The sequence below is a fragment of the Mesoplodon bidens genome (assembly GCF_964165515.1).
Source record: "Mesoplodon bidens genome assembly, chromosome: 6".
NCBI lineage: Eukaryota > Metazoa > Chordata > Mammalia > Artiodactyla > Ziphiidae > Mesoplodon > Mesoplodon bidens.
In genome coordinates, this window is record NC_138162.1 from 25,561,582 (window position 1) to 25,585,058 (window position 23,477).

At 48.9% G+C, this 23,477-nt stretch overlaps 1 protein-coding gene across 3 annotated transcripts in view; it reads left to right on the top strand.

Annotated features, from left to right (window-relative positions):
- The first annotated feature begins 1,282 nt into the window (after window positions 1–1,282).
- COL15A1 (collagen type XV alpha 1 chain) overlaps window positions 1,283–23,477 on the top strand; it is a 101,354-nt gene continuing 79,159 nt past the window's right edge. The window contains exons 1-3 of one of the 3 annotated variants that reach the window (XM_081237414.1): window positions 1,283–1,361; window positions 1,581–1,677; window positions 1,760–1,845. In XM_081237414.1, coding sequence (XP_081093540.1) covers window positions 1,667–1,677; window positions 1,760–1,845 — 97 coding nt within the window. In that variant the 5' untranslated portion in view covers window positions 1,283–1,361; window positions 1,581–1,666. The other 2 variants (XM_081237412.1, XM_081237413.1) reach the window with 2 other exon arrangements.

A 23,477-nucleotide genomic window follows, 5' to 3' on the forward strand; every position in this document is an offset into this window, starting at 1 on the left:
AGCCCTCCCTGCCCATGCTGGCATTAACCCCTTCATGCATGAGTGCTCCATATCTCCAGTGCAATTTTGCTTTCAAGGGTGGGGAAATGGGTGTAATCCTCTTGTTCACAGACAGGTAGTGTGATGGAGTGGTGAAGAGCATGGGTGTTGGTACCTGTCATGCAATAGCTTGGGCACATTTTAAACCTCAGCTTCCTCATCTATGAAATAAGGATCATTGAAGTATCACCTATCCAGGGCTGTTGCGGGGATTGATTGTTATGAGTAAAGCATTTAGCACAGGGCCAGGACACAATCAGCACTCAATAAATGTTAGCTACGATGTCCATCCCCATCCCATCTCTGCAGGGCTAACTCAGATTACCTTTTCACTTGGCAGGTGGTGACTTGCCATCTAGAAAGGAAAACCAGGAACTGACCACAGAGCCACAGCCCACTGTGGCTACTTGGTGCACCAGGAAGAGAGGCCCCTGGGCCTGCCTGGCTTCAGAACTCTCCAGGTCTCAGCTGATCTCAGTGGTGCCTCGTCTCCCCCAGATACCTTACACTACTGGGCCTGGTGGTAATCATAATAATAAAAAGCCACCATCTGAGGGTTTAGCCAGTGCCAGGCCCTGTGCTAAGATCTGTAGAGGTGGAATAGTCTGCCCTCTGCTCCCCCCCCACCCCAACCATGCACACTACCCATGTGTGCTTCTGGAGGCTGAGACTGGTTCATCTGTCCCCAGTCATCACAGTGCCTGGAGCGGTATCTCACCCAAGAATTGTGTTCCTTCTTTCGTTCCCTGTTTATTGGCATCTCCTACTGCCAGGTACTATTTTAGACAGAGAACAAAACAAATATAAATTCTTGCCCTTCTGGAGCTTACATTCTGGTGGTGGAGGATGGTGGTGCCGGCAAGGTATAAAGAGGAAAACCTTGCAATAGTAGATAAATTTAAAATTTTTATTAGGGTTCTCTTTGCTGCGTTTATTTACATGAATCACTTATACCGCCCCAAGGGGGCCACTCCTGGGCATTCAAGGGGGTTGTGTGTCAGGCGCGCAGGGCGGGGCACAGCAGTCAGGAGCCCAGTCCAGCTGTGTGAACTTGGGACATTCACTGCGTCTCTCTGAGCCTCAGTTTCTTCGTTGTCATTTAGGGAAATCAGAGCGATTCCAGCCTTCCTGGGCTGGTGAGAGGATTTCATTGGCCCGTAAAGAGAGTGCTTTGTCTTCGGGGCAGCCCGGACAGGGACAGACGTGAGGGCCGGAGGGAGCTGCCCGCTGACCCACAAGAGCGCGGGCGCGGGGCTTTTCTCGGTTACACAAGGCCGCCCGGGTGGAAAGCCACGGCTGGGGGGCGCGCATCTGTCGAGGGGGTAAGGGGCGTGGGGAGGCGGTCAGCGCAGCCAGGAGCCACGGGACGTGAGTGCGCCGCTGCGGCACTGCCCGAGGTGGGGCACGGCGCGGCGCACGGGGGACCGCAGGGCGCGGCAGAGTCGGGTTTCAGAGCGCGGGTGACTCAGGGCGCGGGCCGGATCCTGCCCGCCGCTGCCGCTGCCGCTGCCCCTGCCCAGCGCCGCCTTTGTTCCCGGCAGGAAGGGCGAGCGGCCCGCGCGCAGAGCCCGTCGCCGTCCGTGGAGCTCGGCGGCCCGGTTCCCTCAGGGGCTCGCGGAACTGCGGGATGGCGCAAAGGTAGGACTCGCTGCCCCGCGCCCCGGCTCCCCCCGGCCCCTCCCGGCCGCCTCACCTTCTCTCCCTCCGCCACTTCTCGCAGGAGGGACACGCAGTGTTGGCGCCTGCTGTGGCTGCTTTCCATCTCCGCGCTTCTCCCCGCTGTCACCCGGACCCGCTCCGCGACAGGTAAGCGGCCCGGCCCGAGGGTGGCACCGGCTACCTCCGCACCCGGGGGAAGTTGGTTTTGGCTGCGGGCGCGGCTGCGGTCCGCGCCTCATTCCTGGACATAAAAGGGAGTCCTCGCCTCTCGGTGCGCACGGGTGGTTCTGCCACGGCTTCCCCGGGCGCTGCCGGGGGTTCGAGGGGCGAATGGGAGTCTCTGAGCGGCCGGAGCGGGTGGAGCGCTGTCCGGGCACCCGAGGTGTCTCAGCTAGGCGCGGCCCTTCCAATCTTGCAGAGGGGGACTTTGGAAGCCCAGTGACAGCGCCAGCGGCTCCGCGGGGACAGTTAGCTCCAGCTCACCCAGGGCCCGCGCTCAGGTCGCGCGTGCTGGCTGATTCATTGTAAGGGCAGAGCTGGTGCCCTCTCTGTACACAGGTGCGGAAGCACGACCGCCAGCTGAGACACCTGGCGCTTTGCCGCGCAAGAAATAACGGTACTGAATTGCCCTGATGCCTAACTTAGCCCTGAGTTATCTGGAGAGTCCCATCCATCGTGGGCAGTAGCTCCATGTGTGATGGGAAGAGCTATGGACTGGGGACCAGGGGATCTGGTACCTTCTGTTCCCAGGCCTCACTTTCCCCACCAGGACCCAGAGGCGGTTGTATGACTAGTGGAGTCTGAGTTAAAACAGTTTTGAGTTAAAGTGTGTTCAGGCTTCCTGGGCTTGAATTGTGGCTGTGTTAGGTGCCATTATACAATGAATTTCACCACTCTTTGCCTCAGTTTCCCCATCTGAAAAAGGGGAATACTTAGATGACCTTTCCTCCTAGGAATGCTGTGAAGATTAAAAGAGATATTAGAAATAATATGCTTTCCACACCATGGCACATACTGGGTACAAAATAAGTGATCGAAACTACAGGTTGATCCTTGCAATAGCTGTGTTGGAAAGCAATGCAGGCATTTTTACAGAAGAGGACACTCAGGGTGAGAGAGGCTTAGGAACTGGCCTGTGCAAAAGGCAGGGCTTGGGCGCCAAGGTCTCTAGACTCTGGTCCTTCCCTGCTCAGCCCTTTCTCCATGCAGTTTTGCAGGAGAGCTACCACTCTCCAAATAGTAGCCTCGGACTGCTTTTGGATTGAGGAGATTAGTACACAGTCTCCATAGAATAAGTGTGCTGGGAGACAGGGTCTGGGGTGCGGGGGGGAATGGACACAACCTCTGTCTCTGTGAAGGAAACTGAGGACTGTTGGGTGGCCATGGTTAACTCTTTGTGTGCTGAAGGAAGCCTGGGACAGTCCAGATCCTTGCCTCCTTGGGAGCAAGACTCAAACCCAATGACAACTTTTCCTGCCAGAGCATCCAGCCTGGCATTTCTTGCAGACCAAAGGGCAGCTGGAGCACAGTTTTGGCTTCTCAGCACCATGGCCCGTGTCAGAACGTTGCAGTTTTGCATGTAATATAAGGTACTGCCAACTCAGCGGCAGAGGGCAGCTTCAGGTTCTGTGGTCTTTGTGAACTCTGCTGCAACCCCACCCCCAAAATGAAGAAGGTCTGGGGAAAGAAAATTTGGTGTTTCTTTCTCCTCCTGCGTTTGCAGGCTGGCTCTCTGGATGCCAGGTCAGGGCTGTTTTTCTAACACAGAGGAAGTCCTGTGCCTATCCTTAATGTAAAAAGGGAGTGCCAGGAAACCCTCAGGAGAAGAATGAATGATTGTAGTGTTCTAATTACTGGATAGATTTTTGGTTTTCTCTAAAGTTAGGAATACCCATTACTGATGGGTGATTGATGGATATTCAGTGTCCCTCGAGGGGAGAGTCTTCCTAGACCTGAAATATCCTCCTGCAAACTAAATCTGGCATGAAGTTTAATAAGGCTGACACTTGTAAACCACTTCATATGTGTGATATGTTCATCCTTCATTCACCCAATCATCACAATCACTCCAGGAGCTGGGTACTGGGACTGTGCTTCAGATGAGGAAACGTGGTCCAGAGACCCCAGGCTTCTCAGCTCCTGAGGGTTTTCTGGCTCACCCTGTTTAAAGACACCCTTGTCAGTTGGCCCCTTGTCCCTCGCATCAATCCTTGTGCCCCTAGTGGGTGAGGGCTGAGCTGGTAAAGTTACAGTGTCACTGGAATGCCTGCTCTTTTAGAAGATAAGGAAGTTGTTGTGAGACAGGGGCAGTGGTGTCATAACTAATTTGCTCCTGATTACAAAATGTTAATATGTGCAAATGATCTACTTTTCTTTAAACTGTTTTATTGTGAAATATAACATCTGTTCAAAAAAGTGCACACAAAAATACAGTCCCATGATTTCTCACAAAGCAAACTTTCATGTAAGTGGGTCAAGAAATGGAATAGCCCCCAGAAGCTCTCCTGTGCCCCTTGGCTGTGATTATTCCCTCCCTCCCCTCAGAGGTAACCATCCCCTTGACTTTTATGGTGATTCCTTCCTTCCTTTTAGAAAATAACGTTAGTACCTAAGCATGGATCCCCAAATTCTGAAGTTCAGTTTTTCTTTTTTTTTTTTGAGCTTTATACATGTGGGGTGTCTCCTTTGGTGTCTGGCTTCTTTCCCTGAATATTAAGTTTTGAGATTCATTTATGCTGTTGCATTTCACTGTATTAATTCATCTTGCTTTCTGTACAGTATCCCACTGTATTAATTTACTGTCCATTATTTATCCATTTTTTCCCAATGACATTTGGGTGGTTTCCATTTGGGGCTAATATTGTAGCGTGTCTCTGACATGCTGTTTGTCCACGTCTCTTTGTGCACATGTGCACACATTTCCGTTGGTTGTACACGTGGAATTGCGGTGCTGGCTGACAGGGTAGGCAGGTCCTCCAAAATGAACAATAGCAGCACGGCTTCCACTATGGTTGTGCCAGGGCTCACGGCCGTCAAGCTGGTAGGAGAGCCTCTGTTTCTTCGCCTCCTCACCAGCACTTGGTGTTGTCAGTGGGCTTAACTCCAGCAGTTCTAATGGGCGCACGTTAGAATCTTACTGTTGTCTTAATGTATGTTTTCCTGATTATTAAGTCGATTACCTTTTCGTATATGTATTGGGCATTTGGATATCTTGATTTACTTTTTTAAATCGAGGTGAAATTCATGTAACATAAAACTAGCCATTTTCATAATGACAATTCAGTGGCATTTAGTACATTTTCAATGTTGTGCAGCCATCATCTCTAGTTCCAAAACCTTTTCATCACTCCAAAGAAAACCTCATTCCCATCAAGCAGTCCCTCCCCATTCCCCCCATCCCCACTCCACCAGCCCATGGCAACCACGAAACTGCTTTCTGTCTCTATGGATTTGCCTGTCTTGGATATTTCATATAAATGGAATCATACAATATATGACCTTTTGCATCTGATTTCTTTCACTTAGCATAATGTTTTTGAGGTTCATCCATGTTGGAGCATGTATTAGGACTTCACTTTTTTATGGCCAAATAATAGTCCATTGTTTACCGCAATTTATTTATCCATTCTTCCATTGATGGAGACTTTTGGGCTGTTTCCTCCTTTGGGCTATTATGATTAGTGCTTTTATGACATTTGGGTACATGGATTTGAGTACTTGTTTTCAATTATTTCAGTTGTATACCTAGCAGTGGAATTGCGGGATTATATCATAATTCCATGCTTAAATTGTGGGGAGCTCCTAAACTATTCTCCACAGTGGCTGAACCATTTCACATTCCCACCAGCAGTGTACAAGGGTTCCAATTTTTTCATGTCCTTGGCAACACTTGTTATTTTCTACTTTTCAGATTACAGCCATCTTAGTGGGTATGAAGTGGTATCTCACTGTGGTTTTTTTTTTTTTTTTTTTTTTTTTTTTTTTGCAGTACACGGGCCTTTCACAGTGAGAGCCCTCACTGTGGTTTTGATTTGTATTTCCTGAATAACCAATGATGTTGAGCATCTCTTCATGTGCTTCTTGGCCATTTGGGGGAAACTCTGAATACCAGTCAGGGCACGTTCAGGTTTACCCTCTAATCATCTCATTCTTGCTGGTGGCCAGCTGATGTGCTTTCCTGAGTGAGAGAGAAGGGGGTAAGAGTCACACCTAAGGGCTTCCCTGGTGGCGCAGTGGTTGAGAGTCCACCTGCCGATGCAGGGGACACGGGTTCGTGCCCCGGTCCGGGAAGATCCCACATGCCGCGGAGCGGCTGGGTCCGTGAGCCCTGGCCGCTGAGCCTGCGCGTCCGGAGCCTGTGCTCTGCAACAGGAGAGGCCACAACAGTGAGAGGCCCGCATACTGAAAAAAAAAAAAAAAAGAGTCACACCTAAGATTTTACATCACTGGCCTCCCACCTTAACTGTGCCCCAGCCTGTAATGAGCTCATGTTGCTCACATACCATTAGAAGTTGTGATGAATATGAATGATTGTAGTGTTTTAATTACTGGCTAAATTTCTGGTTTTCTCTAAAGTTAGGAATGCCTGTGGTGGCATAATGTCCTGCCATTATATGTTTTACAGCAGAGTTAAGGCTGAAAACCCCTGGCACACTGAACCACACACAGCTCCCCATGTATATTTGGGATTTTGCAGTCTCCTTGACTTTGCACAAGGTGTGATGAATCTCCTTGTCTAAAATACACTCCCTCGCCTTGTTTCTCTTTAGGGCCTAATTCTACCTCCCAGCTTAAACGGCACCTCTTCCAGGGCGCCTTCCCTGGATCTCCCCAGCTAAGCTTTCTCATCACTAAACCGCCACAGCCCTTCACCTGTCTCTCCAGGCACCAGCCACTGTCCCCCCTGTACTGACAGTATGTTTATTTCTCTCTCCTTCCTATGAGAGCACCTTGAGGGTGTGAATCATCACTCATTCATCCAGAATTGGCCACGTGGAGCTTGGCCATTTTGTCATTATGATAAATAGTGCTGCTGGGAACATCTTCAGACAAATGGCCTTTGTTTTCTTTTGGGATTATTTCCTTTGACTAGATCCCCTCAAACAGATTTGCCCATCAAATAACAGAACTAGTTGGATAGTTCTTATTATCTATTTAGATGGATCTTTCTGAGATACAAATTGAATCATGCCACTCCTTAGTTTAATTGCTCTCTCTGGGTTCTCCACGTACCTAGGATGGAGTCATGCTCCTTGCCCCCAAGTACCCCTTGTGGTCTGGCCTCTGCCTACCTCCTGTTCTCTACTCACATGATGTCCCTCTTGACTTGGGCTCACACCAGCTGGCAGGTTTCTGGATGAGATATTCACTGTCCCACCTCTGTGTCTTTGCGTGGGCCAGTCCCTTCTTGAGAATGCCTTTCCCCTTTTTCACCTGGCAACCCCTCATTCATCCTTTAAGATTCCTCTCTGGGAAGTCCTTCTATTCTACCAGACATGTTGAGTGTCTCTCCTCTGGGCTAACACTGTATATCACCATCTCTCAGTCACAGGGCTTCCCAGACTGGACCATGATCATGCATTACTTGTCTGCCCCCACCGCTACACAGGAAGTTCTGTGAGGTGGGGACTGGGCCTTGCCCGACTCTGAACCCCAGAACCTAGAGGGCCTGGCACAGAGTGGACACTCCCCAAACTCTTTCAATGAATCAAAGAGGGAATGAATGGGCAGGTCCAGACTGTGGTCTAGAGAGAATGTACCGATTTATCATGTCCTCTGCAGTGTCTAAGTCATCCTGAGTCTTCCATGGCTCTGCCAGCTGTGGAGTGGCCATGGCTGAGTAATCAGGGCACGTTATTGGGCTTTTAGTTTTCTTTTCTTTAATGACTTTAATAACTGGTTAGGCTGGAATTTACACTAATGTTACTTTGCTCTTTATCTTTTTTTTTCATTACATCTATTTGTGTAAACAATTTATTTTCTAGCTTATCCCACTCATCTTATTCCTGAAAGCCTCTATTTTGTCAAAAGCTGCATGTTTATCTTTTTGTGCTAGCTAAATATATGAGCTTATTTTCGAGTTTTCTTTGAGTGTCTACAACTTGATCCATTTAAAATGAACCATTGATTAAATAGATTCCATAGAGTGTATTCTGAGGTCAGTTCTCTTCCAAAGTGGTACCTAGGATTCCCTGAAATACTAATTAAAATGTAAACTATTCCTCCATCCTAGTATTGCTTCTGGTTATCATATAAAATTATTCTTTTAATAATAAATTTTTTTTTGTGGAATCTTTATACATACTATTGGTTGCTTTCTTGTGCGTATGTGTTGTTTTTTAAAAATCCCACATGGTCTTGATAATTGTTGCTTTGTGACGTGTTTTAAAATCTGGTAAGGGAAGTTACCCCTGCTTCCTCCATTAAGCTATGAATTCCTTAGCATAGACTGATTTATCACATAATTTTCTCATGATATGATTGGATACTGAGAGTGTCATAGTGGTGGTGGGCAGGTGAGGGTTATAAAAAGCAAGGCAATCTTAACAATAAGATTCAATTTAAGACATTAATATGCAGTAAGGAGAACAGATGAGCAACTAAGGCTTCAAAGTCGGAGGAGCGGCTGTGGGGCCTGAGCTATTGCTGTCGACACAGAGCCCAGGGAGCTGAGATGGGTCAGAGGTGTTGGAGAGGCCCAGTTTGCTGACTGACCACCTTCCTCCACTACCCCAATTCAAGAGAAAAAAGTCTAGGGTTAGAGCAGAACCTGGAGAAACCCCAGACCTCTTCCTGGGCAAGATCTAATGAGGCAAGAATGAGGCCTAGGTCACCTATTGAGTGCAACCCACCCCTTATCTCCAATCAGAATCAACTCAACCCAACCCAACCCAACCCAACCTAATCCAGTGTAATCCATCCCAACCCAACTTTATCCAGTCCAATTCATTTCACACTTGTTGCATGCCATGGATGACTTGAAGAACTGGACAGGGCAGAAAACAGTTCTGAGGGCCCTCATATCTCTCTTAAGTGAGCAGGACCCTTGACTTCAGGTGTTAGGGCAGCCCCTTTTTTGGTTTGGGGAGCTTGGCTAGAGTCTGGCTTGCAGAGAGCAGCCCTACCTTAGGTCTGTCTGGGAGTCACCCCTCCTATCACTGAGGGACTCAAATGAGGCCCAGATTAAAAGCCCCCTCCACCACCAAGAGGTCTTTGCAACTAGTCTCCTCCCAAAGCAAACGTCTGCTGAAGTCCTCAAAACTGTCTGCCCTGTTCTGTGTTTTGGCTACTACTATAGATTTCTGTCTTCCTCCCATATCTCCTGGCTGCCTGCCCTCTCTGAGGCCCACTGGGATAGGTGGCAGAGTGACTAAAGAGCCCCACTGGACCCAGTGCCCATCCTGGAAGGACTCACAATCTAGTAGTAGGGACCAGTGTGCAGCAGCTGGCTTGAATGCTGTGGACCTTGTCCTAAGTGTCCTAATGAGGGTGCAAGCAAGCCTCTTCAACACTAAAGTAGGGATGTCCATTTCCACCAGAAGGTGGAGGAGGCAGAGGGAGGTAAGCAAGCTTTGAAAGAAGAGATTTATATTTTTCAATAACATTAAAATATTTTGATAATAAAAATAATAGTCATTGTAAAAATCTAGGTTGAAAAAAAAAGGAGTTTAAAAAAGTCGCATATTTTCACATGACTCAGAGATAAATCCTGCTAACATTTGGTGGACTGTTTTTCAAGTTTATCTTCTGTGCCTAAATATGCACATATGTTATAATGCGAATAGATCATTCTGTACACTGTATTTTGTTGCTTGGCATTTTTTTCCTTAACAATTATCTAGATACTTCCTCTGGAACATTGAATATTCTTCCCTAAATCCTTTGTAATCGAAATAGTATTTCATTATGTGGATGTCCCATAATTAAACTAGGCCTCTTTTAGGCCTTTAGGCTGTTTCCAATTGTTTACGTCCATAAACACTATTGTGATGACCCTATTCTTGTAGCTCTGTACTTGACCATTCCTGTGACTATTTCCTAGCACAAATTCCTAAAAGAAACTGTTGGGTCTAGTGCTTGCCCTTTTTTTTTGCATTTTTTTTGGAAAGGCATAGTAATTTATACTCCCTGCAACAGCATAAGAGAATACCTACCTAACGTACCGCACCTTTGTCCACTGTTGCTATTTTTCTAACTGAAAGGAGAAAATGACAACAGCGCAAGGGACAGTGCCAGCATTACTGCTCCAAATTGCCCTTAGTTAAATGCAGTTGGGGATTCCTCCCTCGCCCCTACCATTCATTCATCCATTTGGCACGAGCCTTGTGGTAGGGCTAGAGGAGAATAGGCTTTTTCAGGAAATTAGAATGCAAGAGCTCAGGTCACAAGGACCTTGGTGGTTCTCAACCCTGGCTGCACCTTAGAATCACCTCGGGGATTCAAGAGGAATCTGAAGCCCAGTCCTCCCCGCATCCAGGATTCTTAATATGCCTGGGGTCCAGTCTTGGGCAGGTTTCAAAAACTCTTGGTGTGATTCTAAAGTGCAGCCAGGGTTGAGAACAAGCAATGCAGTCCAGTGGCTTCCTTTCAAAAGTGACAATCCTGAGTCCCAGAAAGGGAAGGTCCTGTCCGTGGTCGCAACACAGGTGAGAGGCAGAGCTGCCACTGGACCCCAGAACCCACGTCCTGGGTTCAGATCTCAGCTCTGTTGAGTGACCCGGGGCCAGTGACTTCTCTTATCCATGTTTTCCTTATCTGTAAATTGGGACAATAATTCCTACTATGAGGAGTAATAAGGGAAGCATGGGGCCTGTAATTGTTGACCAGTTCTGTACCTCTTTCCTTCCTGCTCCCACATCTCTGTGAGTTCCTTGAGGGCAGAAACCCTATGTTATTTATCCGTGTTTCCTCAGCATCTGATGTGGCACCAAATGGACACATGAGTGTTTGAATACATTCAGGAATGAATATTCAAAGCCTGGGACTGTGGAGACCTTAGTGAAAACCTAGCATTAGGAACCCTGGACCATAGCAGAGTCTGTGTGAGCCTCCAGCTCTGCTGGAAGACCACCCCCAGCCATTCACTGTGATGATTGGTGATGATGATGACGATGGTGCTAATGGTGGAGGGGCCAAAGCAGGTGGGAGCAGGGGCTGGGTGTAACAGATACGTCAGGGATGGAACACATTTCATGAAAGAAAAGTGAAGGTATGCCTTTCCATTGCTGGAAAGTTATAACCATTGCGTCCTGTAGAACAGAGAGTCCAAAAGCTGATGACAAACTACACCTAAATTCATGCAGTTTCAACAGCGTCACACAAAGAACCATCTGAAGTTAGGTGAGCCAGCTGCTTCTCCCCTTCCAGCTGCACAGTCTTAGTGCCTGGCTTGTTCTGTCTTTGTTTTCAGAAAACAGGTCTGTCTCCTGGCCTCCATTCTCTCCACCCACCCCCTATATTGCAGCCACAGGAGTCTTCTAGCTTCTTGCCACTCAGGTGTGGTCCACCAACCAGCAATATCAGTATCACCTGGGAACTTAGTAGAACTGCAGAATCTCCAGTCCCACTCACAGACCCAATTTATCAGAATCTGCCTGTTAACAAGCTCTCTGGTGATTCACATGCACATTAAAGTTTGAGCAGCAGTGTAAAACCAGCTCTTATTATATCACTCCCTGCCTTAGAACCTTTTGTCATCTTCCTATGCTAACCAACTGTGGTAGGCAGAGTACTGGCCCTCCAACTGTGTCCACATCCTAATCCCCAGAGTTTGTGAATATGTTAAGTTACCAGACAAATGGGGAATTAGGGTTGCAGATGGAATTAGTATTGATAATCATCTAACCTTCAAAAAGGGAGTGGCTCCTGGGTTACCCAGGTGGGCTCAGTGTAATCACAAGCGTCCTTCAAAGTGGAAGAGAGAGGTGAAGTGAGAAGGACTCGACCAGTCTTTGCTGGTGTTAAAGATGGAGGAAGGGGCCACAGCCAAGGAATACGTGCAGCCTCTAGAACCTGGAAAAAGAAAAAGAAAAAGAAAAAAAAAAAGAATTTTTCCTCAAAGCTTCCAGAAAGGAGCATGATCTGCTTAATTTTTATCCAAGGTCTGTGTTGGACTTCTGACCTACAGAACAGTAAGGTAATACATTTGTGTTGCTTTAAGTACTTAATTTGCAATAATTTATTACGCAGCCATAGGAAATGATTTTAACACTCCTTAGCATGGCATTTGAGACCCTCTGAAGTCCTACCAGAGTGCTGTTTTGGCCTCATCTCCAAGAATATCCTTCCTCTTAGCCTGATCTCAGAGCTCACAGCCCCCAGGGTGGCTGGAATGTCAGGGGTGGGGCACCCTGCGAGTCCAAGCTAAGATTATTCTCCCTGCACCCCCAGCACCTAACCCCATGTCTGGCTCTGGCAGGTACTCAGTCAATGCTTGTTAAACGAATAACCCAGTGGAAGCCTGCTATATTCATTCAGGTCACCACCAGCCATGGTGGGGCCCCAGTACCCTGGAGGCCCTGGAGAGGCTCTACTTTGCTGTTCCGCTGCTCTTCTGTCTTGGGCAAATCACTGGCTGCCTTTGGGCCTCAGTTTCCTTATCTGGGAAATGAAGGGGTTGGACCAGGTGAATCCTAAAAGCACTGTTAGCGGGAACATTCTAGGATATCTGAATTCACTTCACCCAAACTTTGCGGCAGTTGGGGGAGGTGATTCAACTCAGCAGCGCTCAGTCCAGTTCCCATCCTTCACTGACATCCTGTTCCATGGGTCAGGATACAGAACTATGCCCAGTGGCTCTGTGTATTTGGTACAAAGTGGAGACCACAGCTGCTCTCCTTCCCTGTCTAGTTAAAATGCCAAATTGCTCACTCTCCCACAGAAAGAAAAAGGGAGGGAAAAAAGAAAGCATTTCTCACTGCAGAGTTTTTCCACGTGACACATTTTCTAATTTTATTTCAGGCTTAACTGTCTAGAGTAGATGGCTTCATTTCAGCGTCTCCTCCTCCCCTTTTATTAGAATATGAGCTTCCAGTTGAAGAAGTGGAATGGTTTTTCTTGTTTAATATTTGCAAGTGTGGGCTGCTATCAAACTACGGCTGAATGTCCTCATTTTCTCTGCTGAAGGAAGTGCTCTCAGGTGCACAGCACTAAGCTAGTGGTAGGATTCCTGGGGTCTGGACCCTCCATGGGAAGCTTGACCAAGTCACTTCTGATCTTGGACTCAGAGACTTAATCTGCAAAGAAAGGAAGAGGTTGGGTCACCACAGAGACTGTACGGCCGATTGGAAGAACTGGTTGGTGGGCCCCGTTTCTAAGAATTGTTTTGTTTGAGACTTTATTGGAATTGTGTGCACCTAAATTTATATCTGCCATCAGCTTTGTCATCTCCGCACAGTCGCTGCAGTGCATGGATTGGTTGAGAAATTTTTAGCCCCTGGAAAGAGTGTTGTAGCATTGTTTCGAAGAAACTGATTCTGCTCCTGCAAGGTCTGTTGCATCCAATCTCTTCCTTTCATCCCTTTGCCCCACTGGGTTCAGGCCTGTGTCGTGCTCACTAAGGGACTCTCACAGCAGCTCCCTGTCCTGGCCAATAGGTCCTCCCATCTCTCTGTCCTCTGTTGCATCTTCTCACAGCAACCCGAGTAGCAGGTCCCATTATGTCACACGCCCTTAAAACCCTTCCCTGTTTTCCCTTACAGCACCTTAAATTCCAGTGTCCTCCGGCTGGAGCTCAAGGCATCTTCTCCCCTCCCAGCACTCCCGGTGCCCTGGCTCCAGCTACGGTGCCCTGGCTTCCAACCACGCTGAATTCCACTTGTCTCTGCATTTACAAGTATGTTCCCTCCTCCTACCTTTGCTAGTGCTGCCCCACAGTCTGGAATACTCTCCCTGCCCCGTTGAAATCCTCTTTCTCCTTTATAGACTTGGTATTCAAAGTATGGTCCCTGTGCCAGCAGCATCAGCACCACTGGGGAGCTTGTTAGAAATGCAGCGTTCCCCGGTCCAGCCCCAGACCTGCTGCATCAGAATCTACACCTTACCCCGGCCCCTGGCTGACGGGAGTGAAACAGAAGTGAGGGGCACGCCTTGTAGCGTGGTGGTCAAGTGCTGGAGCTAGGGGTCAGGCAGGGCTGGTTTGGTGACCTTGGACAATTTACTAGTCCTCTTCTAGCCTCAGTTTCCTTATCTGTAGAGAGGAGATGATAATAGTACTTATCTCAGAGTTCTTTGGATGACTACATGGAGTCATGTCCCCAAAGCTCTTAGCACAGTGCCTGGCACACCATGATCCCTCAACGAAGGGTAATGGCCATGGTGACGAGGTTCAACCTCAGTGCTAACTGACATGGTTCCTAAACCCTCCTATGGCCTCCCTCAGCATTGCTTGTACCTGGTTTCTTCCATCAGAGTCGCTTGCAAGCCCATCTACCTAAGGATGGGGAGAGCCGGGGCAGTGCCATTCATTTTCAGGGCTCAGAATCATTGACCTGCCAGTGCAGGGAGATAAGCAAGGACTTTGCAAGTATGGGTGGGTGAGTTGGATAGAATTAATGCCAAAATTTCTAGGTATAAATGGTCATCCTGCCTGTCATAGCCTGGTAGGTTTTTCATTCACTCATTTGTTCACTCACTTTTATTTAATAAATATTTATTAACTGCTTACTGTGTGCAAGTCAGTGTGGTACATGCTGGCTATAAAATGATGAACAAGATAAGCGTGGTTCCCTTCCTCATGGAGCCTAGAATCTAATGGGGGACATAGACACTAAATAAAGGGTTGTAGAAAAAAACCCTAAATGTCTATAAACAGTAAAAAGTGTTATGAAGAAGTGCAGGGAGAGGGGCTTCCCTGGTGGCGCAGTGGTTGAGAGTCCGCCTGCCGATGCAGGGGGCATGGGTTCGTGCCCCGGTACGGGAAGATCCCACATGCTTCGGAGCAGCTGGACCCGTGAGCCATGGCCGCTGAGCCTGCGCGTCCGGAGCCTGTGCTCTCCTGTGCAACGGGAGAGGCCACAACAGTGAGAGGCCCGTGTACCACAAAAAAAAAAAAAAAGTGCAGGGAGCTATGAAAGCACATGGCTGGCCACTCTAATACTGTGGTGTCAGGAAAGTCTCCCCAAGTTGTGACATTTAAGATGAGATCTGAGGTGTGAATAGATTTAGCCAGGAAAGGGGGTGGGGCTGGTGGGTTAAAAGAGGAGTGGAATGTTCCAGATAGAGGCAACAGGATGAGGATAGGATGGAAGCGGCCGCTGGTGTGGCCTGAGCAGTCAATTCTCCGAGCCTGGTAAAGGAGGGGAGGCTGGGATGGGACAGGACAGGATGGGACGGGGCTGAAGTGGGGGGGTCTCCAGCATGAAAGCAGAACCTCTGTCCAGTAGCTGCTTTCCCGAGCCTGGCCCTGGGTGAGCATCTGGGCTTCCACTGCCCCTTGGGTCCTGCCCAGTGCTCATAGCCCAGGGTCCATGGGCTGAGAGCCTCTGGGTGCTCTTTCCTGCCCTGCTCTTGCCTCTACTTACCCGAGAGTTTATGGCTTCAGGGAGGGGCACAGGGTCTCCACCTCTGTGTTGCCCAAGAGAAGTGTGTATGAGAGACTTGCAGTAGAATGATAGGGAAGCAGGGCTGAGTGAGAGCCTGGAACAGAGTCTCTGGTCTTACCTTGGCCACCCAGAGCCTCCCAGGCCATCACAGCTGCCTGGCTGAAAGGTTGTAAAGGTCATACGAGAAAAGGATTCTAAGAATTGCCCTCTGCAGTTAGTCTCCAGTTAGTCTTGGCTTTGAAAAGCTTCTTCCTGTCTGTGAAATGAAGGGGTTGGACCAGCTCTGAGGCTCATCCAGATCTTATATTATCTCTTCTGATTTCTCTCTCTGGATCTCTGTATTCAGAATGTGTATCCACAAGCACATGCAGAATTCTCTTGCCACGGAACAGAGAGGTCTTGCGGGGGAATAACTTGGGTGGGAAGTTCTTAGATGTTTTCACATGGGAAGCAATTCCTTTAGAGATGGTGGGAGATGGGTGATTCATTACCCACTCCTGTCCAGGCCACTCCTTTAGAGACCTGCTTCTCAAACTGGGTGTGCTCGTGGTGCTTGGCTGTGTGACAGCGGTGTGCAAAGCCACGTTGTTTATTTCCTGCATCCATTTTACTCAGGGAGTCCAGTAGCAACTGGAAAATAATTTAGAATATTTTTATGTTAAACAGCCCACAATTATTACGGAGTGCAAAACTTAAGTGCTTTTAAAGATAGGGCAGGAGGCTTTAATTAAATTTCCAAGCTCTGGGGGGCTCTGGCCAGACCCAGGCCCTCAGGTATAGGGTCCCCTCTCTCTAATGGTGATGCTTTAGTGGAGACGATGTTATATATAGATTTGAGGTCCCCAGTTCGTGGGGGAGGCTTGGAATTATGGTAGCGGGTACAAGAACCCGTTCTTGTATAAACGTTTCCTCCATCAATAGTTACCTAACACACTTGTGTGCGGACGGGGCTACTGACATGTTTGTTGTTTTGCTGTTGACAAGATGGAGGTCACTGTTCACCAGAGCTCTTGTACTAGAACTTTCAGGTCCACAAGGAAAGGAACTTGTCTGTCACTGCTAGATCCCCAGCACCTAGAACAGTGGTGCCATACAGCATGTGCTGAATAAATGCTAGTTGAATGAATAGATGTGTGTGTGTTGGTGGCTGTAAGAAACTTCCCTCCTCAATCTGCATTTACCTTTCCAGGAATAAGTGTGTGGGTGCATGAGCATGGGAAGGTTGGGTGGAATGTGAAAAATGCTGTTCATGCATATGCATGCGGGAGACTGGCCAGTCCCACTCAAGTTCAAGGTTTCTAAGAATCTCTTTGGAGGCAGCCTCCTACCCTGTGTGGTCCATGCTCCTTGTGGGAGAAGCACAGTTCACCATTCATGCACCTTGGGTAGCTAGGGCTCCTAAGCTCCCTTCTTAGGGTCCGTGGGTCCCCCAAATACCTTGCTCGCATCAAAACCCACCGGGGACCTTGAGAACCCAGAAAATGTTGGACTTTCAGGATCCTCTATTCTGGCTCTCCTAAATTACAGAGGGGAAGATGGAGGCTCAGAGAGAACAAGGGACATGATGAGAGTCACACAGCCAGAATATAGAAGAACTGGATTTAGAACTGGGTTTTCTGATGTCCAGGTGGGTGGCATCACACCACCCTCAAATTCCCAAGTTTTGCTGCTGCTTGAGTGTAGACATGTTGTCCGTCTGTCCCATCCTCAGGGATGTGGGAGGAAAGACGGGGGACAGGAATTCACTTACACTGAGGGTCTCTTCTGTGCCTGGCAGCATATGGTTAGAGCTGAGCTTTGGGAACATCAGCTGGACTTCAAATCCCAATTCTTCCATTTATCAGCTGTGCGACCTGGGCAGATTGCTCAGAAGGAGGGTTGGTTCCCTATCTGGACAGGGGGTAGTGGAGGTCCCACCTCCCAGGCTGTGTGAGGCACTCAGAGTAGAGCCCGAGAAGACAAGCCCTTGGTGGGTGAGAGCTCTCCCCGAAACCATGAACCGCACCCTGTGTACAACAGCGTCACTGGGGAGCTTTTAAAACATGTGGAGGCCTAGGCCTTCCCCCCAGAGGTCCTGATTGATATGGAGCCGAGAGTCAGTCTTCTAAAGCCCTCAGGTGGTTTTTCTGCCCATCCAGGAACACAGTGCTAGAGCATACACGCCATGAGGGCAGGGGACACATCTGTCCTGTTCACCCGTGAATCTCCCACAGTAGCAGTGCCAGGCACCTGGTGGCTGGTGCTTGAGAATATTTGTAAATTAATGAATGAATAAACGGACAGATAAATAAGATGTGCTCAGCACCTGACATTACCCTGTACCACCACCCTGAGAGCTGGGTATTGTCATCTCTCTGTCCAGATAACGAAACTAAGGCTCAGAGGAGTTAAGGAACTGGCACAAGGATAGTAAGTGGATGAGGCCTTGCGTGCAGGTCTCTCTGGCATAGAATTACACGTCCTTCCCCTGCATCTGCTGGGCGAGGCTCGAGGCTCATCCTCCTCAGGTGCCCCCGAGGTCACCCTCAGTTTCAGGCCTCCAATTAGAGGCATCTCCTGGTACGCACCTTGGAGGGTCTGGTTCCCTCTGCCATTACTCTGGAGGTGCACAGGCTCTTCCTCCAGCTAACATTTGGATGCCATCAAGCTGTACTTTCATCTAGATTAAACAAGAGTCAGCCTGTTTCAAAATATGGCTTCAGGGTCACCATCTGTTCTGGCTGTTCCCTTAAACTCAAATCCCATTTCAGAGCCAAATGGGGCTCCAGCATCCCGCAGAGAGCAGGTCTCTGCACAGTGGAGCAGGAAAATCTGTAGAAAGAAGCAGTGTGTTTGATAACAGCTGTAGGACAAATTTCTTACGTCGTTTGTTTCCCCCTACTCCATGGCATTGAGTTGTTATATGTGAGCACCACAGGCCCCACTATGCATCCATTCCTGTATTGGGTGCCTACTGTGTACCAAGCACTTCCCTGTGCCTCACCTTCTTAGGGCAGTGGGTGAGAGTGGCCTGGATCGTCGATAACTGTGGGAACACGATATGCTGGGCAAGTCACGTCATCAGTCTGGGCCTTAGTTTTCTCATCTTGGGGACACTGGACTGATGTCCTTCCCAGCTCTGAAGGTCACCCCGAGTCTCCAGGCCTCTATCAGCCTGTTCAGTGTAGGCAAGATTTCACAGCTCCTGCTGAAGCTGTGAGCTCATTCTGCCAGCTGCTTCCCTGCCCTGGCTGAATTCATACAAGCTCATCTGTTGGGACGCCCTGGGCTGTTCCCAGGGCAGCTTGATTTTGCCCAGGGCATCACATGACAAGTGCTGAGAGGCTGCAAGAAAATATGTCTCCTGCTGTTGCCAAATGACCGCCTTCGCTCCACATTCCAAATCACCCAATTCCACCCTCTGCTTGGCAAGGGAAAGGAAGGGGCCCGACTGCCGGGGCAGCAGCTCGAGGTGAAGTGGTGATGCCTCCTAAAATGGTCAGCGGCAGCCTTCCTCAGTAAACCTTTCAAGGCACCCCATTGCCTGTTGCATAAATTTTAGTCTCCTTGGCTTGACATTCAAGGCTCTCCCTAATCTGTTTCCAGTCTCCCGAGTGGAAAAGTGATTAAGAGTAGAAAGAGCTGGAAAGGACCTCAGATGACCCATGTGTGAGTCCCAACCACATCAGTCCAGCTCTGTGGCCTTGATCTCCTTCAGCCTTGGTCTGTTTATCTGCAAAATGGGAGAGCAATTGCTCCCACCTTATCAAATTGTCCTGAGAGTAAATGAGCTGATGTTGGCTTCACACTTCTAACCTGGCTTCATAATTCTCTCCTTTCTGTGCTAATGCTGGAGGTTACCTAAGAGTCCCATTGCTCCCATCCCCCGGGACTACCCACTTACCCCTCAGTTTCCTAACTCCATAGGTTTGCTTATGCTCTGCTTGCTCTACCGTGTTCACCTGTGCAGAGCCTTCCAGGCCCATCTCCATTGCCCTGTCCTTCAGTTCAGGCACCTGTATCAGGGCTCTGTGTGTTGGTGTCTTGCCCTCTCTACTAGTCTGAGAGCTACTCGGGGACCAGAGTCCGAGTCTTCTTGATCTTCCAAAGTACACCCCAGGCCCAAGTCCAGACAAGTGTGGCCACTGGATGCTGGTTGTGGGCAATGCCAGAACCCTGGACTGGGACCAGGATAGGGTGAAAGACAGGGAGGTCCACTCCTGCCTCCCTTTCCGAGATCCATCCTCCCCTTGTGGCTGCATTTCTCTCAGGGCTGGCACAATGTAAATTATGACTGAATTGCATGTGGTTAGCACCTCTAACTCTGTAAGAGATTTTATGGACCACGTGGTGTCAATCATGCGAAAGAACTCAAGAAATACCCAAGGACATGCCTTACTTAGAGACTTAGAAAGCTCCAGAATTACTTTCAAGCTCCTCCCACCATCGATGCCCCTCCCACCCCAATGCCTTACAATGTGGGGCTGGAGGTTGGGGGGTGGGGGGGATGCAGGAAGGAGCAGGAATCTTACCCTTCTTCTCCCAGGACCTCAAGGGCTGGCCTGTCCTACCCCATCTTGCCCAGTGGCCCCAGCTTATGCTCTAGCCCCCAGATAGGAGACAAGCAGCCTCTCTGAGGTCTCCAGCCAAACCTCAAGCACCTAATAGTATATCACGAGAAGGGGAAGTGTACGTTGTCCACAATCCCTACCCGGACCCTTGTTCCGGAGAGGCAGCTGTAATGCACTCTGAAGTGTAAGAGGCCAGTGTGTTTTAGATCAGCACTCCCAGCTCAGTTTGGTGGGTGAGAGCCAAGGCAGGCATTTTTCAGAAGGCTGGTCATTCTGCACCCTCTTGCTTAAGTGTCAGCCAGAAGGATGGAAGATCGCAGCCCTCAGAAAAGTTAACATCAGGCCTCTGTTTGGCTATTAATATTATATTATACTTCAACAGTTGGATCAGATGAGAGCTAGGCTGTTAAGTGCATATTGACCTAAATGGTGCTGGTGGGACCACTGGGACAAACAGCTGGCATTCATTAGAGTTCTTTGTAATTGCTGAAAAAGACTGTATTGATTGTGTGTATTGAGGACAATAAATGTCATATGGTAAGACAGGCATACGGTCACTCTTCTCCAGAATCCATTAAGCTCATTCATTCACTCATGTGTGCATGATTCGTTCATTCATTCCTCCATCAATGCTCACTTTTTGCCTAACTCAGGCAAGCCCTGTGCTAGACGGGTGAGGGTGAAGTTGGGAGATATAAACATGAAACAGATGATGCCTGACCCCCGAAGGGCTCACAGGCTGGTGGGAAACATAGGCAAATAAACAGATAATAACATAGAAGTGAGGAATTGGAGCTTCCTGGGAAACTTACCAAAGGAGGGTTTCTTGGCAAGATGGGGTGATCCATTTGCAAGCATTTAGAAAAAAATCAACCCTGAGGCCCAGCTTCCCAGTGTGGCTGGAGAGGACTTCCCTCAGGGAAGGGCAAGGGGAAGGTGAGGAGGCAAGGGAAGTAGCTATTGTTCCCCCTCCTGGAAGCGTGGCCTCCTCCGGCTTGGGACAGGCTTTCTCTGGTGAGCAGCTCCCTTGGAGGCCACAAGCTTCCTACCGGCTGTAGAACCCTCGCAGACATGCCCAGGCCCCCTGGGCTGGACCTCCCAAGCCTCTCTGCATCCCACAGATCACCAACCTCCTTCCCCCAGCTGGGACCACGTGGCTGCCTCTCCCTGTTGTCAATCAGTGGAATCTAGTCACTCAGGGGACTCGGCCTCCCATCAGCCTGTCTGGGAGGCAGCTCGTTTGCTGTGGCTGTGCTGTGATCTGAGGGAAGCCCCATCGCAGCTAGGGCCCTGCCTAACCCTGTGTCCATAGAGAATGGACCCAGGCTGGGTCCACATCTTGTCTCTGCCACTTACTACCTGTATGACCTCATCCCTCTGCATCTCAATCTCTTCATGTATAAAATACAGGTAATAATACCTTCCTCACTGGGTTATTGTGAGTATGAAATGACTCAGTCCAGGCACCACACTTATAATAGGACTTGGCATACAGTAAGTGTTCAATGAATGTATTAAGTTTTTTGCCTGCTCTAACAAATTACCACAAACTGGTAAAGTTCTGGAGACCCGAAGTCCAATGTCAAGGTGTTGGCAAGGCTGCAATCCCGGTGGAGGCTCTAGGGGAGAATCTTTCTTTGCCTCTTCCAGCTCTGGGGGCTTTCAGTATTCCTTGATTCATGACTACATCACTCCAATTTCTGCCTCATAATCATGTCACCTTCTCTTCTGTCAAATCTCCCCTGTGTCTTATAAGGACACTTGTCATTGGACTTAAGGCCCACCTGTATAATCCAGGATGGTGTCTTCATCTCAGGATCCTTAATTATATCTTCAAAAGATGTTTCTTCTAAATAAGGTCACGTTCACAGGCTCCAGGGATTAAGATATGGACCTATCATTTTAGAGGCCATCATTCAACCCACTACAGTGAACATGGACCATTATTATTATTGTTTAGTTGTTTCTTCCAGCAGCTGCAGTTAGCCTGACCGTAGCATCCTGCCCTGGGGTCAGGAGGGGATGGAGTGGGAATGCTAAACCAATTTCCAGGTTCCAGCTCCTCTTGGTCAGCCCCATTTTATTCAAGCCATTCCCAGGCTGGGACAGGAAATTCTGCTTATGAAGTTCCGCTGGCCACATTATAGCATTTCAGCATGTTCAAACCTCACTAATCTGAGAAAAACAGCCCTCTCAGGCCCCTACACCTGTTTGGAGCTCTCTTTCCATGTTAGCTGCTCCTTACACCTGAGCAGGCTATGCTTAACAAAGCATTTTCACATGCAGAACCACATTTGACCCTCACTGCAACTAAGCTGAAGGAGGTCATTTCACCCCATTTTGCAGGTGAGAAAACTGAGACCCAGAGGGAAAATTGCACAAACCTATCTTTCCTGGCAATTATAGACAACAGTTCAGGGGAAAGAAAAGAAGACTAATATCATTGACGATAATTGCAGTAACAGCAACCGCTGTGTTGAATGTATGCTTTGCTAGGCCCTCTGCCTAGTATTTTACGTCTGTTATCTCAAGTCATTCTCAAAAGTCTTTCCTGAAGTAGGTGGCCTTATTCCTGTGTTATGGATGTAGACACCAAGGCTCAGAGAGATGAAGCGTCTTGTTCAAAGTTGCACAGCTTTTAAATGCTGAACTGGGATTTGAAGCCAGACCTGGCTGAATCTTTCTCCCTAATACCGTGCTGCTTGGAGATCCTTCTCTAGTTTGGAACATATGTCAGGCTGGCCAAAATGAGAGCAGTGGCAGTCCAGTTCCCTCCCAGATCTGCTCAGAAGATGAAGCCCATGAGAGACTGTCTCTCGCTGGTGGCAAAGCTCCTTCCTGAAAGGCAGGTGCTGAGTGTTGATACTCAGAGCAGTGGGAGTCGGCAGCAGGGCAATGGGAATAGGGAGGCAGACAGGCCCCAGGTCACCGAGGGCCGGGACAGTCAAGGTGTGCTCCCTGGAGTGGAGCAGCCTTGGGTTGAAGTGACATTCCTGGAGATGAGAGGAGCAGAGGGAGACTCAACTCCTTGCCTCAGACCTTTAAGGTTCATATCTTTTTTTTTTTTTTTTTTTTTGCGGTACGCGGGCCTCTCACTGCTGTGGCCTCTCCCGTTGCGGAGCACAGGCTCTGGACGTGCAGGCTCAGTGGCCATGGCTCACGGGCCCAGCCACTCCGCCGCACGTGGGATCTACCCGGACCGGGGCTCGAACCCGTGTCCCCTGCATCGGCAGGCAGACTCTCAATCACTGCGCCACCAGGGAAGCCCAAGGTTCATATCTTAAAATCGCCAGTTCTAGGACCTGATAGCTGTGTGCCCTCAGGCAAGTTATTTAACTTCTCTGTGCCTCTGTTCCCTCATCTGTCGACTGGGAACAGTAAGAGTGGGGTTGTTGTGGAGAGCTCTGGGGCTGTGAATCAGGATCACCTGGGAGGCTGGTGTCCAGGCCATGCCTGGACAAACTGAATCAACATCTCTGGGGATGGGCCCCTGGCATAAATATTTTTTTAAAAATCTCCCCAGTAATTCTGTGTAGCCAGGGTTGAGAACCACTGCTCGTCAGGTAAAGTACATGGCGCCCAAGACATAATAAGGGCTCACTACATACGAGCTATTGTTACACTTTCCTCATACATTCATGAAATTAACATTTATTGGGCACCTACCTGTGCCAGGCTCTGCCAGGTG